The sequence below is a fragment of the Brachycentrus maculatus genome, unplaced genomic scaffold (assembly GCF_059751285.1).
Source record: "Brachycentrus maculatus isolate JH-2025_06_01 unplaced genomic scaffold, ASM5975128v1 h1tg000367l, whole genome shotgun sequence".
NCBI lineage: Eukaryota > Metazoa > Arthropoda > Insecta > Trichoptera > Brachycentridae > Brachycentrus > Brachycentrus maculatus.
Window position 1 is genome coordinate 1,078,332 of NW_028281116.1, and position 15,753 is coordinate 1,094,084.

Here is a 15,753-nt window from a genome sequence, read left to right on the forward strand (position 1 = left end):
ACGTGTTCACGCACCTATCAAGAGCTCCGATCCGAAGAAAGATGGAGTAAAGCACAAGCCAATCGTCGTTTAAAAACGCTAACTGACGTGCCGGACGGTAAAATGCCGTGTAGTGGACAAACGCCCTAAGGGCGCTTGTGCACTACACGGAATTTTACTGTTCGGCAGTCCGGTTATTGCAAATAAAAATGATTTCAATGGTTTAGCTTTAGTGATCGAGTTCATGCTAACCATGATCGTGCACCGATCGAGCGCACCGATCCGGAGAAAGACGGACAAGTGCACAAGCCAATCATCCGTTTTTTCATGCTAACCCGACTGCCGGACAGTAAAATTCAGTGTAGTGCTCAAACGCTTAAACTAGGTCCCAAAAAGCCTTCTTGTTTACAACTAATGTGCATTACTTTAAACGAAAGTGCTTAAGGCATTACCAAATATTGTATTTATGTTTCATATCAATAAAGAAATATTGTTAAATACATATATCGAATTGTAAAGTCACCAGGAATACTGAAGAGTTTTCTTGGACCTATATATTATAGAAATGTACTTTTAGATATAAATAAATAAGATCGGCCTCATTTAAACAATTTTAGAATAACACAGTGGTACCCTGATCACATACAATAGCTATAGGCTTAAGGCCAAATAAAATAAATTTCTTTGTAGTTAGAACAATACCCTTCAGATCTGCATGTTTAGCACCACTTTCAAAAAAAGAAAATTATTGAGGTTGCTTGTAAGGTGTGTAAAGCCCTTTTATCCTAATAGTTAATGTGTGATCGAAAAACATTGCAATTCGATAAATCCATTTCGTAAATTGAAATTTACATGAGGACTCATTTCATAAAATATAACAATTATGTACAAGTTTTTACTGATCTATCATTATTATGATATATCATAATAATAATATATAATTTTATATTCTTTTGTTTTTAAATTGGTAAATAATATGTCATTAATGCCGGGTTTCAGCCTAATTAAGTATAGTTATTTTTCAATGGTTACTGGAGAAGGCAAAGCAGAGTTTAGCCAGTAACCTGTAGCCCTTAGGTCCTTCTGTATATAAAGCGATAGCAAGAGCTTTATATTTTCAGGTATATCATTTACCTTTTACGGCGATGCGATTGTTTGATCTGACATTAAATAAATCTATAAGGAATCAGATTTAACAACGAAAGGTATTGTACTAATACTTTCCCCTCTTTATATCTACGAGCAGCCATGTGCCATGGTTCAAATGTTGTCGATTTCTTTTGAACATATCGAAGTTGCTTCTTCGTCTTCATCGCCCATGTTCAGCTTTTGATTCCTTGGAGTCAGATTAGAAACTCTCGATTCTCCAATAAAATTGACAAAACGGGTGGCTGTACTCCTAAAATAAATTATATTGCATCAAATGTAAAGTAGTAATATATTTTAACATAGAATTCCACAGAAACGTGTATAATATTAAAAGGTGTGTATGAGAACGAATGAATAAGAAATTTGATAATTACATTAATGGGAAGATACATACCACATGGTTCAGTAGCTAATAAAATGGTCTGCTAGCTGCTGATTCCATTGGATAGCTCTGCTAGTACTCGGTAACACGGAATAAAGAGCTGAAAAATTTAACTTAATTAATACCAAGACATAATATATTGATTTTAAAATATTATTGAAGTAAAATAAATGATTCCACAAAAGAAAAAGATACATACACCGGGGTTCAAGAGTAAACAAAGAGGCTCTGCTAGCTGCTCATAATAATTAGAGTGCTCCGCTAGCACTAGATAACTCGGAACGGAGAGCTGTAAGAATATAATTAAATTAATATTGGGTATGTAATATGTAGAGCCACAAGAATCTATATACATGTATATGAGAAATAAAACCTCGATAAAATGGACTAATTGGAGAGAATAGGTTAGAAAATAGGTTTAAAATAAACATTTTTTTCTTGTTCAAAATATGAACACTGTATTTAGATATAAATAAACAATGCAAAACTAAAAAAAAATATTGTCTTCGAACACTCGTCGTGAAGTGATGTTGCTGTTTGATATCGATACGCTTTCAGTAATCCTGCTTTGAAATGTTTTGTTTGCACTCTTTCAAAAAACAACAAATTTTTTTCAATCAACCCTCTAAATTTACGAAAATGCGTACAATATAGTAGAACTTCGTTATCTGACGAGTAGTTGATAAATGTTATTAGATCATCGAGATGCGATCTTAACACTGAAAACTTAATTTTTTGCAGTGTTGTTTCTTCTTTGCTATCTTCGCTTTTATCCTCTCTTCTAAGGTTCCCTTTTTCTGCTATTTCACTTTCAATCATGATACAAGGAGAAGTACTTCTTGATGACTGCAACTACCCATTGTAAAACATCCTCCTCACCACTTCAGCATTGTTATGTATTGTCCTATAGAAATCAGGATATTCAAACCCTTCTAAATCTGTCATTGTATATATATATTGCGTGTAACATAGTACAAAAAAATAGCTAATAAAATAAGCATAATAAACATCAACAGATAATTAACTTACGTCGTATTTCGTTGCTAAAGAATACTCGTTTAGCAGAGGCAGGTCGAGGAAGGATCCAATTAGTGATAAATTTAAATCTAGCGCATTGATATTAAATAACATCCCTTCGTTCGTTCGTTCACAGGGAAAATGTATATCTCAAACATCAATTCTTGATTTGGATTCTCGAAACTCAAAAACAAAAACGAAGATTCGTTTTGGTATATAATGCCTGATTGAAATCTTATCCATACACCCTGAAACAAAATAGAGATTTGTAAAAACCATTACAATTAAAATATAATAACGTGAATATGTAATATTTTGAATAATTTTAAAATTAACCGGAGAAAACAAGTGCGTAGTAAAATGGCCGTCTAAATTCGGTTGAATTCAAGATTAAATATACGAAGTTCTGAGTTACATACAAACTATAAATAATAATTTTAAAAAAACATTAGTTTAACGTTACACAACATAATGAAAGTGATAATGCAGAAATGATAAACATCAGCAAATAATTTAAACTTACGTTTCTTGCACAATATATGTTTGGCAGTGAAACATTGATTCCTTTTGGATTGATATAGAATGCCTAGTTGAAATCTTACACCTGAAACAAAACAGAGATGATATAAACTAATAATATTTGTATAAACCATTTTATTTCAAATGATTCCAAAAAAAATACCCGTGATAATGGAATGGTCCGCAAGCCGACGGCACAGACTAACTATTTATATAGCCGACGGGAAAACGGCCATCTTGGTGAAGTTTTGTTTACCTACCGAAATCATATGTTTTGATGGTTGGGGAGGGGGTAAACCACAGTTGAAATGATAGAAGGTATTTTTAAACTCGTCTTGTTCTGCGCATGACGTCATAAATTAGCCCATTCAGGTCCTCGGATACGTCATTCGGTAAATAGCTACTGCGCAAGGTCTATCGAAAAATTTATTTTTTTCCCCTTCATACCCTTCCTACCGCAGGAATCAAAGATGGCCGCGAGATATCACAGGCTGAAGATATCCATAGACTACAGAAACAAATAAAAAATTCAGTGGGTACCTACTTATGTAGATTTTTTTTAATCATTTTTTTTTAAATAGCACTACGCTCTTTGTATTCGTTATGTAATTTCATTTGTTTTTATCATTGACTAAATCGTGAATTTTATAAATTCTTTGACAAAAACATTAAAAAAAAGTAATTCTGAATTTAGTTAGTTTTTATCTTTACTCGGTAAACTATAAAGAATATATACATACTTGTATTAAGTGTTGAAAATCCAAATGAAACCATCTCTATAATTATGTGAAGCGAAACATTCATTGGTAATTTGAAATAAATCCAAATTCCTAGATCACTGTAAATTTCTTTTTAAAAAAAACGTTCAGACTTTACCTTTATTTCATAATCTGAATGAGTTTTAACCACTTTACAATTATTTTCTTTATCCTAGTAATTTACTCCTTTTTCTCAAATAATTTCAATCTGAGAATATTTAAGTAATTTGGAATATTATACTTCTTATTTCCATGCGAACTAGTAAATATACAATGTGAAAATAAATGAATTATTTATGTGAGAAACGGCACTTTTTCACCGAACAAAGTAAGAAGGGGAAGCTATTTATTAGCATGTACTCGTATATATATATTTTTTTAAATAAAATAGAATCTGACAAATATATTTAACGTTTTTCACATGAGCTTTTGAAAAAAAGTTGAAGGTTTAAAATTTTATTTTGATAAATTAAAAAATATATATCGTTTATTATGATTTCAAAAAATTAACATAAAAAATATCACGTAATTATTTTACTTCAAAATTATCACACAGCATTTGTTATCTCATTGGCCACTTAGCTACTCAGTTAATTCGTCACAAATTTATTAATTATTGGTACTCGTCAGAAATTTCTGACTTTTTTTTAAAGCATCTTTTTAGGGTGTATTATTTTTGTTAATAGTTAAGATGTTATTTATAAATTCAATCCACTATCGAATATTATTTATTTTATTATTATTTGTTGCATGACAAGAATGATTGACAAGAGTTCCCAACAAGTGTCGTTTATTAAATAAACTGAAAATGCGAATTTATTTTAAAACACAGATTCATTGTGAAAATGGGATAAATTATGTTTTATGAGTAAAATCTGTAGGTCTATCGATAAACAAAGAAAAATGTGACGCCAGTATCTCAGTTTGCCAAATGTGTGAACAAATATTGTTTCTCAAATACGTATGTGATTTATATAAATTAAATATAAAACAAAAAATAAACATGTATTCATTGAAAAAACTCGAATGTTTATAATACGTGTATTTGATATAATGTGTTATAAATATTCAATATTATATACCATTTTTATACTTCAATATTATTGTTCACACAACAGTTAGTTAATTTCAATAAGTAAACACTTTGTTCGTCGATCAAAGCATATGTTATAATATTATATTCATATTTTTATTGGGTCTTGACGATTTAAAAATGGATATGTTGCATTTGATACGTGTATAATATTGGTATTTAAAATACTATATTTATTCACTTACTATTTTAATGTAATAAAAGTAATTCGAACAGTTTTACATTTTTAAGGAATACTAAATATGTATTATTGAATTTTGTTGTTTATTCATGAATTGCTAGAAAGATTTTATTAATCGTTTTCATATTCATAATCGTAATCGTCGGGGAAATTTTCAGAAACAGCTTTGGCTACATGTATTCATATTTATTTTTTTCCAATCACTAAATTTAGTATAACAATTTGCATTGTATAAAATAATAGGTTATTCAGAAAGACCTGTCATATTTTATTTGGTCAGTTAGTTCAGCAGAAGAAATTGAGTATATTCTTTTACCCTAATATTTACGTATGCTTGGATTTCATACGAAAGTTAAACATATGGAAAGACATGGTTTAAAAATGCAAAGTTGGAAATTGAAAATGAAACATCTTAAATAAATTAATGTTACCTACACTATCTAATACGACAGAACTTTCCTAGTACCTTCTTTAATATATATACTATTTTATCAGAATTTCAGGTGTACTCGTGTCTTAGATACTCAAAGCATGTTAATCGTCATCTGGGCAAATTCTTGGCTTTACGGGAAGAGGTGTAAGAATAGCATCTTGTGGAACATTATCCCATTCTCCCGGAAACCTCGAGCCGTCGGAAGAGTTGCACTGCATACTGATGGGAGATTCTTCATACAGAGATCTCAACAATTCAACTCTTGCTGGGGGCCATTTATCAACGCTGCCGTACTTTTCTCTTACCGTCCCATTCAAATTAATATTCATGTTTTCCCATCTAAAATAATGTTAATGTTATATTATGTCACCTACTTAATGCATATAAAATAGAGATATTAAAAAAAGCCTTACTTCTTTAAATACTTGAAATAATTAGCGAGAGCTTTCGTCCCAACAGAGCTCTTACAAACTTCAAGTGGACTAGCAGGATAGTAGTGCATGTAGTTAACACACATTTCATCTAGAATGGAGTGACCCCCAAAAGTCATTTTGTCACGACCAGTAGTATTATAGTCACAAGTTGTAATGAGGACATCACCCTGAAAATTAAGTTTCAATGGTGGTATTAATACAAATAGTCTGTAATTTAGAATTTGAATGAGAAATAAATAAAACAATTAAAAGTCTTACCGGTTCGATTTTAACCTGATTCTTCAGCAGTCTGATCTCTTGAAAGTGAGTGCTGTAGTGGTTGTCTCTGTTGAGATTTAGCAACTCCTTTCCATGTCTGAAGTGTCGAGTTACCACCTTATTTCCCGTAAGGTGAGTATGGAGTTGAGAGCCAAATACATATATTCCACCAGAAGGCAAACCCTGAAATTATCAAGTTTAAATAAACAATAAATAAATAATAAATAATCGCCAAGAAGCGATAAGTTGTAAATATGGTACATACTCCAAATTTATCTTGGTCAAATTTGTATTCATAGTATAATCTCACTAGAAACTAACTAGATACCAACAATGCCGATGCAATATATTTACCATACTTACAATATTGGTGCAGTCCGCGGTACAGTATCCAGAAAGTGGAAACTTTATTTGTCCTGGTGGAATGGCCATCTTGTCTATATATTCCAGACCTAATTCCATGATAGCAGCGTCATACCTTCTCAACTCTGGTGTCAAGTGGATTAGAATACCCGAACTGTCCACCCACCCTGGTAAGAAGAAAAATACAAGTAACGTTTTTTTTCTACTTTCCAGGTAGATAGTACCTACATTCATCAAATAATTATTCTCCCACTAAAAAAAATCATCCTACTTATCATGATATGTATTATATATAACATTTATACGTGATAAATGATATCATCGAAAACAATTTAGATTGAAAAGATAGCCAAGACTAATTTCATTCAACATTCAGTTCTGGTACGACAAAGCGCGACATTTGTTAATTTATTATTGAAATAAGTTACAATTATGTCAAAAACTGTGAAATATTTTACCTGATCTCATTTCTGGATTGTTGTAATGGACTTCCAGCATAAAGAACCTGTTGGATTTTGGCCCACCAATAGGAAGCCCAGCTTCCTCAGGATATACAAATGGACCGGCCCCCATGGCCCAAGCGGCGCGGACTTTAGTGCATACCTAAATAATCACAATATAGTAAGTTTTTTTTCACATGTACACAAAAAATATGGGTAAAATTCAAATGCTTTGTGCATTTTTTTTCCTAATCATATTGTATTATCATAACAAAATGTTTATAGTGTTAAAGGTTGAGAATCGCCTTTAACGGTGAACCATAAACAAAAATATATCTGCATGTATTTATTGTGTATGTCTAGGGTTTTCCTTTGCGTTGGAGGGAAACAATGGTGTTTGAAATCTGAATTTTATTTTCACTTTTCCAAGTGTTTTTGAAATATAATATGATTTGAAAATGTAGGTAGGGTATTTTTGTTAGCACCTTGGTATCTTCCGGTCTATCTGGAGAGAAGCAGGAACCCCGGTAGCTGGAAATGATCGTGTCTCGCGGAGCGTCGCAGTAGAATACTTCCATGTGGTGGACCAGACCTTCGTTCCCTTTAGTTACTTGGGATTCAAACTGAAAATAAAATTTTCAAGAAAACTGTAATCATTGAAATACCTACTGTAATCATTGAAATAGTAATAAATTTTCAAGTTAACATCATAAATTCACGATGAAATCGAACTTAATTATGTCATGTAATTAATTGAGAATTATTATAAGCAAAAACACTCGTTAAATGGAAATCTTCAATTTATCTATGTAACGTCATATGGTAGCAGAGCACCAAAAATGTCCTTCGTGACTTTTTTTTTCGTGATTGATGGCATGGCAAGACTTTTAGATTTTTATTGATATCTCAACATAGAAAAATATGTCTTTTGATGTGGGAATATGGAAGTCTGGCCATCTACAGGGCTTACGACCTAACAGCCCTGCAAATTACCAGACTCCCATATTCCCACCTCAATAGACTTCTTAATCTATGTCAAGATATCAATAAAAAATGTTGATATAAATAACTCCAAAGTAAAGCTGAAGGAACAGAACCAAAATAGCGGATATGATGGGTCGCGCGGCAAGACTCAAGTGGCAATGAGCTGGACATGTTGCGAGACAGGGTCCAACAAGATGGACCCCTAAAATTGTGATATGGAGACCTTGGGAAAATAATATAAGTGTCGGAAGACCATAAAAAGATGGTCCGACGACATAGCCGCAGTGGGGGGATAGAAACTTGCTGCAAACAGCAACAGACCGAAAAAATGAAATGACACGGATGAGTTTCTTGAATGTTTTTCGCAGATACTTTGTGGCACATTTTATAAACTTTTTAAAATAAAACAACTTTGTTTTTAACCACTTTTTATTAGTACATTTTTTCTCTAACCGGTTTGTTAAACCGTACATGTTAAACCCTGATGATGACAAGGTTCTTGTTGAAACCGGTTGGAGAAAAAAAATGTACCAATAAAAAGTGGTCAAAAACAAAGTTGTTTTATTTTATAAAGATACGGATGAGGCCTATATCCAGCAGTGGAGGACAGAAGGCTAACAAAGAATTAGCAAAGAAAATGAGCTAATCCAGCATTTGTAAAAACAAAAGATTGGACACATTCATGTGTACTTACTCGTATGATGTGGTGGGGCCTCTCTTGCAGCCAGGCGGGCATCTCGTGCACGTGGCACCAGTAGGTCGTGTCGGCGGAGGGCACGCGCACGGCGCTGGCGAGCACGGGCAGCGCGCGCGCGGCGGGCGGCAGTGCTGGCGGCGCGCGCGCGCCCTTCAGCAGCTGCGCGCGCACCATACCGCGCGCGCCGGGCGCCGCCTGCGCTGGAGACGTCAGGCGCCCCACGCCGCGAGCCCACACCAAGTGCGTCGTGCCACCCTGGTATTTTAAAAATATTTTTTTTAAATAATGACCTTTTTTAAATAACATTTTGAACTATGAATTTGGCCACTTCGTCAATGGCCATCGTTTGTATCATAGCTTCCCAACATTCCATTCTGAATTTTTAGCCAATACTATCACCATTGGTTCCTTGTATCCAATCTTCCGACTATCGTCCATTAAAAAAATATCCAAATCCGTTTTTCGTGTTTAGAAATAGAAATGTACCTGACAATATACCACAACATTTTTTAATATGGGGTGCTCAATTTAAAAAAAAAAGAAATTAATTAAATCGGATCTGCTGAAACAGGAATATTGTTAAAAACACAATAAATGTACAAAAAGTAAAAAAATACTTATTCGTCTTTTTTACCATATCCGCTCCCTATATGGAGCATATGGAGTCCACCAACTGTCTCCAGGCTTTCTGTTGGTCGCCAGCTCCCTTGCATCCTCCCAAGTCAGGTCCGCGTCCCGAAATTCAGATGAGAACTGCTGACGAATTGTCAGCAGTGGTCGTCCTGGGCGGCGCGAACCTGATGCCTTGTATATAAAAGATGCAAGCTTGATTAAGGATCACGAGAGGCATGCGGAGTCCATGGCCAAGCCAACTGAATCACCTTTTCTTGACGACAGTTGTGACCAAGATTAGCTGCGTCCTACGCCTTTTATAAATAGGTGCTAGTATATAATAATAATAATAATAATAATAATAATATGTAATATAAAAATAATAATATGAGTATGTATGAGGAGATGCATGAATGTAGAAGATATTTTATAAATAGGTGCTAGTACATATAATAATAATAATAATAATAATAATAATAGGTAATATAAAAATAATAATATGGGTATGTATGAGGAGATGCATGAATAAAGAAGAGGCAAAGAATGTTTGCAAAGACAGAGTGGTGTGGTGTTCGTTTCTCTCTGCCTACCCCTGCGGGGAAGCGGCGTGATGGTTAGTTAGTTTTTTTAGTACATATTTATATCATTTAAATTTATTTCTCAATTTGGCGTTTAGTTTGTAAAACTACATATTATATTTTAAATTTTAAACTCAAAAAACTGATTTCAGTTTATTTAGCTGTATATTTTGATATTAAAAAAAAAATTCGTGACAATAGGACGTGACGTTAGGACATTATCATACGACAGTAGTTTGATAATGCCCTAACAAGGCGAAACAATTGTAGTAATGTGTACTTACATCAATTACATAATCCTCATTATCACACGTATCGAAGTATCTAGAAAACTTGAATATCCTTTGCGGTTTACTCCAACTCGACTCCAGGCAGTCGTTGTGCTTGTCTTTACGTAAAATCCCTTCCTCGTCAGTAAAGGTATCCTGTACATAAACATCGACCAATTAACATAAGAAAAAAAGTTACTATCTATTTAGTTTCATTTGTTATTTCAATTACCGAGAAGAATAAACGGTATTTTCGTATAGTTTCTGAATTAAGATATTAAGAGTCAACCCTATTATCCTAACTATAGATCAGGGATGGCGAATGAAGGATCCGCGTGAAAAATCATCAAATCTTTTAGATTATATTACTTTTATTTAAGCTTTTATTTAATAAAAAAAAATTAAAAGCGATCAAAATATTAAACACCAGCAACTATTAACCACAATAATAACTATATTTCTTCGAACCCTTATCCGCACCCAAAGGTGCATAGGGCACTGCATCGTATATAGGCAGTGTTATCTTGATGTGTGATCTCTCCTGCGCTTCAGGGACAAGTCCAGGTAATATTAAATAAATATAAGAGTGTAAAATCACTAATATTTATTTTCACCCCCCCCCCTGGGAATCGAACCCGGGACCTCCAGCACGGTAGCTAAACACGGTAACCATTACACCACGTTTTGGTGGTGGCCACGCACACCATTGCTTGTGAACTTCAAAGCTAACTCAAAAGTTGTAGGCTATGTTTTAATGACTCAACCTATGTGACCCACGAAAAGGATTTTTTTAAATCAAATTTACCCACATGCGAAAAAGGTTCGTTATCCCTGCTATAGATAGATGATACCTAACTAATTTCAATATAAAGGTGGGCTGAACTATTCATCAGAAGATGTTATCTACGCATTTCGGTTAGATTGTTACCTGAAGGAAGGCGTGGCCGTCCCAGCTGAACCACAGCAGGCAGAAGTCAGCCGACTCCAAGTCCCCATAGTCCGACCAGCCTATAGCGAACCAGTCAAACTTGGGAACGTTTTTGGAGAAGCTGACCCTGAAAGACACCTTCCTCTCCTTGTAGCTCACTCCCCAGGAGAGAATGATGTCACTGTCCACGTCCAAAGGTACGAAGTATGGCATAGAGGGACTTGTGTACAGAGAGTCAGCTGAAAAAATACAGAAATTTGAAAAAGTTATAGACAGGGTTTTTTTTCTCATCGGAACGAACACACATTTCTAATACCGTAGTCATACAGGAGAAAGTGACCAAGTGCATTTTTTACAAACACGTGATCATTGACTATTTGATAACTTGGAAGTATAATATATTGACTTGTTAAAGATGACTAACTGCATGGATGTCTATTTTCTTGCCAAGCAAAAGTGACTTAAATGGCCCTCCTGAACAATTTACGTTTTGTTAATTGGTCAATTTCTCCTGTACGACTACGATACGTTTAATTTTACAATGCTTTTGGCTACATAATATTTCAGTGGCTGTCAAGAAGCACGCTGTCCGTCATGAGCAATGTTTAGTAATGCGTTATTGCTGTTACGTACAACAGATGGCGCTGCCAATGAAGTTTAAAAAAAAAACACTAGTCTCAGCCTATAAAAACAAGCGCGTATTTTAATGCAACGTTGTCTTAATATTTCACAGCAATCGGTGAATTATTTTAGGATATTTTAGATTTTGAACAAATATTTACGTTTTAATTTATATAGATTTTTGAAAAGGTAATAAATCTGATTTAATTTTTAATGTATTACGCGCAAGGAGATACCGTGCCGAGCAATACGCACAACATTTTTCATTTTTATTTTTATTTTAGACGTGCAATGATCGTTTATGAACTTACATATAACTTCCCCAGATTTCGAATCGTGATCATGAGCGGCATTTGCGTTTATTCCAGACCCGCCAATCCAAGCCATGGAACCATGGTGCTGAATTCCCTTTGGTTCATCGCCTTCTCCCATAGTTGCCACTGGGGTTGGAATCTGTACCGCCCGACCTGAATTTAATATTGAAAAAAAACTTTGATTATTTCGGTAGTGGAAAGGCAAAGGGGTATATCTGTCTCAGACCAAATTTTACAGGAGAGCAAAAACAAACTAGTGAAATCTACTCATTTATTTTATGTATTTTTGCATATACATATCATAATAAAACTAAATAAATATTGCAACTACAGCCATATTCGATTTTGGAATATACTATTTTAGACATTTTGTGGAACAAACTTAGAAAATAAAAAAATTGACAGACCCCTTTGCTTTTACACTACCGATTTGTGGTATAAAATAACTTTTGCATTTTTAATTGCTTACAGTTCACTTTTATTTTGTTGAGAGTTCACTTTTTTTCTGAAATTCTTTTAACCTTTATTATGTTTTATTTTGTCAGATTCTGAAAATCTCGACAATGTTATTTTTTTAAACAAAATGGCTTATACTTTATTTTTATTGAATATCTTATTTTTTTAAAGCATTTTTACTTTATTTTTATTGGCTATACGAACGAGCTAACCACTACATTACGGAGCTAAACAAAGCATATGTTTTATAGACTTTAGAGAAATATTGTTTTCAAACCTTTCCAGAAAATATTATAAAACACTTTTTGATATAAAACTTTTGTAAAAGATACCGATTTTTTTTAAAATATATAAAGCTACATAGTTATATATTCATCCACCTCAATAGTGTAGTGGTCAGCGCATTTGGCTACTGTGCTGAAGATCCCGGGTTCGATTCCCAGGGGGAGGGGTAAAAAATATATAAGTGATTATTTACCCTTAAATTTATTTTATGTTACCCTGGACTGGTACCTGCAACGCAAGATTGGTCACCTTCTCTTCGCGTATTTAACAATCAAGATAACACTACTTCTACACTATACAGTGCCCTATACATCATTGGATGCAAATAAGGTTTAGAAGAAGTTGTAAATTCTTATTTTATGGACATGCTGTATTTTTCAGGCCTATTCAACCAAAAAAAACCTCTAAATATATTCTAAAACATACCTGAATATTGGCGTTTAATAATTCCATATTCATCTTTAACGTTATTCCATGCCAAATTATTCATCGATGAAGCTGCCAGGAAGCCAAAACTCAAAATTAAAACCGCACTAAATTTATAAGACGCCATTTTATTTTTAATTTGTCGTAGCTTACAGTACTGTAAAATTTATATTTAAAAGTGATATTCAATCCATAAAAGTGTATCGATCATAATATATTTTTGCCTTATTTAGTTTTTCGAAATTTCCCAAACATGGTTCGTGGTTGACTGAAAGCATTCGTTCCAAGTACTTCCTATTTATACTACGGAGCAGAGGCGTATCGGAATTTATTATTTATAAAATAAATTTTTGAAATTTTTCAATATTGTGTTGAAATTATCGCATTTTTTATTATCTATTCATAAGTAAATGACACCTAGGGGAAATGTAATACTTTTTATGTAGGTAGGTATACGGAAATAATTTGAATGTGTGCGTAAGTATTCGATAATTGAAGTTCATTAATTTTGACGTAGGGTTTAGTGAATATTATGTAATGTTTCCATCGTTCGTATTTTCATATACTCGTAGTTCGAGACAGGCTCTCGATTGAGAACAGTCATTTGTGATGTATTTTTCATGTTCACCTTCCCTATCCTTACTATCCTACCTGCAGAGAAGGCTCTAAAATAGGCTCTAATATAAGCATTGCGGGTTTTTCGTTTAATCCTAGATTATAAGACATTCGTAAAATTTACGACAGACATCCAATATATGGGGATCACCGAGGCAAGACATGTAAAGAATGGAATGGCAACTAGCACGTAGTTTTACTACGCACGTTGTTACACTATCTTAGTTTTTTTACCGGTATTTTATGTTCGTATTTTATATGAAGTTCTCAAAAGACAAGTTGCTCTATTTTTAAATGTTTTTGGTAAAATGTGACAAACAGGCTATTTTTAAAGTTAAAATTTTTTAAATAAAAAGTGTTTTTACATTGTGTTATTTTATTTTGAGGCGTCTGTTTGGTAATCCGCCACTTTTATACCCCGTCCTTCTATATAGGTATTCGAGAAGACGGCTAGATATAATTTGAAGAAATGTAGGTAAGTATATAGGATTTTTCATTTGACGACGCCATCGCTGTAATCCATAATGGAGACGTTAGAATGCTTTTCCCGCCCAGGAATGTAATAAAGCGGCTTCTCCGGCCTTCCCGATAAATTCCTACAATTCCTGCATTTCTCCGCATATTGTTCTGCGCGAATAAGGAGATCTCAAATACCATATTAATTTATTGATTTCGTTATTACGCACACTTCTACTTTTATGTAATACATATACATTTTATAATATATTTCATATTAGTTTATTAAGGCGGGATATTCGATAGCCTGCAACTTTTAAAGTAATTGTTTTTTTTTAAAGCACAGTTTTTGTATTGAAAAAACAAAATTTTCTTTGAAATTAATTTATGGTTTTAAAAAGAAGAGTTATTGAAAGGTAGAATATTTTTTTAAAAATTATTTTCTCATTATATATTCTAAACAAAATAATTTTTTTATATCATCTGGTTTCATCTGACACATCTAGCTTCTCGCGCAGCCGATCGTTTACTGAATTGTGTGTTTGCGAGTACCCCCTTAAAGCAAATGTTAGTTTATTGTATAACTTGAATTTTTAAACAATACTGACCGACACCTGGTTTAAAAACGCCGAAGTCGTTAGAAATAAAATTTCAGAAATATGTAATGTTAACATTATCTTCAATACGCAGTTAACTTTCGTATATTCTCGATGCCGTGGTATTTGATCATTTTATGATGCGTGCAAATTTAGAAAATAATAATTTTGTCACAAAGAAAAATACAATACATATTATATTAACGCATCGATCCTCGACACATTCATGAAAATTGTATAAAATAACATTTATGACATCTCAACATGGAAAAGAATATGGAAGTCTGGGCATTTACAGGGTTTACGACCGTCATAGGATTGATTAGCTAAGCTTATGACGGTCGTAAGCCCTGTAAATGCCCAGACATGCATATTCTTCTTCATTTATGCTGAAATGTCAAAAGTGTAAAAAATAACAAAATGGAGATAATCCAGATTTAAGAACAAGCATTTGGACACACTCAAAATATTGTAAATCATGAAATAACATTTTTAGATTTCTTCTAGTATTTTAAAATCTAACTCGGAGATAAAGTATTTGATCCTTGTCAAACGTTAGTGGAATAAAATGTAAAACAAGTCAGTAAGTAAATTATTTTACTTAATTATCCCCGTTTTTTTAACGCTCTTCTGAGAAGGAACATGTGGTAGTAGGAAGCACTTCATAGCATGTGCAATCCCATCCCCACACTGGTTGTTCTTTTAACCCTTATCTGCACACAATGGTGAATAGGGTATTACACTGCCTCTACAGTGTTATCTTGATCATAAATTATTTTAAGGCGAGGTCATCAGTTTCTAGCTTCAGGTACGAGTTAAATAAGCCATCAATACAATTTGGAAAAGAAAATACCGACATTGATTTTTTCCCCCCTGAAAATGGAACCTGGGACCTTTGAACGGTACCCAA

At 33.4% G+C, this 15,753-nt stretch overlaps 1 protein-coding gene and 1 long non-coding RNA gene across 2 annotated transcripts; both read right to left on the minus strand.

The window, feature by feature from the left end:
• Positions 1-920: 920 nt before the first annotated feature.
• Positions 921-3,276, minus strand: LOC148303490 (uncharacterized). Its single transcript, XR_015838480.1, has 6 exons — positions 3,210-3,276; positions 3,051-3,131; positions 2,540-2,775; positions 1,710-1,799; positions 1,523-1,610; positions 921-1,378 (listed from the first exon to the last, which is right to left on the minus strand). It is a non-coding gene; the product is annotated as an uncharacterized LOC148303490 (long non-coding RNA).
• A 1,553-nt stretch (positions 3,277-4,829) lies between these two features.
• Tbh (Tyramine beta hydroxylase) lies at positions 4,830-13,448 on the minus strand. Its single transcript, XM_088269869.1, has 11 exons — positions 13,177-13,448; positions 12,007-12,162; positions 11,075-11,313; positions 10,162-10,302; positions 8,685-8,942; positions 7,492-7,629; positions 7,025-7,169; positions 6,567-6,733; positions 6,204-6,386; positions 5,925-6,112; positions 4,830-5,850 (listed from the first exon to the last, which is right to left on the minus strand). Exons 1-11 carry the CDS (start codon positions 13,301-13,303, stop codon positions 5,613-5,615), a joined length of 1,980 nt encoding a protein of 659 aa, XP_088125995.1. The 5' UTR covers positions 13,304-13,448; the 3' UTR covers positions 4,830-5,612.
• Positions 13,449-15,753: the final 2,305 nt, after the last annotated feature.

Coding starts and splice junctions, on each gene's coding strand:
- Tbh (XM_088269869.1), bottom strand. CDS start 13,303: ATGGCGTCTTATAAATTTAGTGCGGTTTTAATTTTGAGTTTTGGCTTC. Junction 8,943..10,161: donor ATGAGGATTATGTAATTGAT/GTAAGTACACAT, acceptor TTAAAATACCAG/GGTGGCACGACGCACTTGGT. Junction 6,734..7,024: donor CAATCCAGAAATGAGATCAG/GTAAAATATTTC, acceptor TCTTCTTACCAG/GGTGGGTGGACAGTTCGGGT.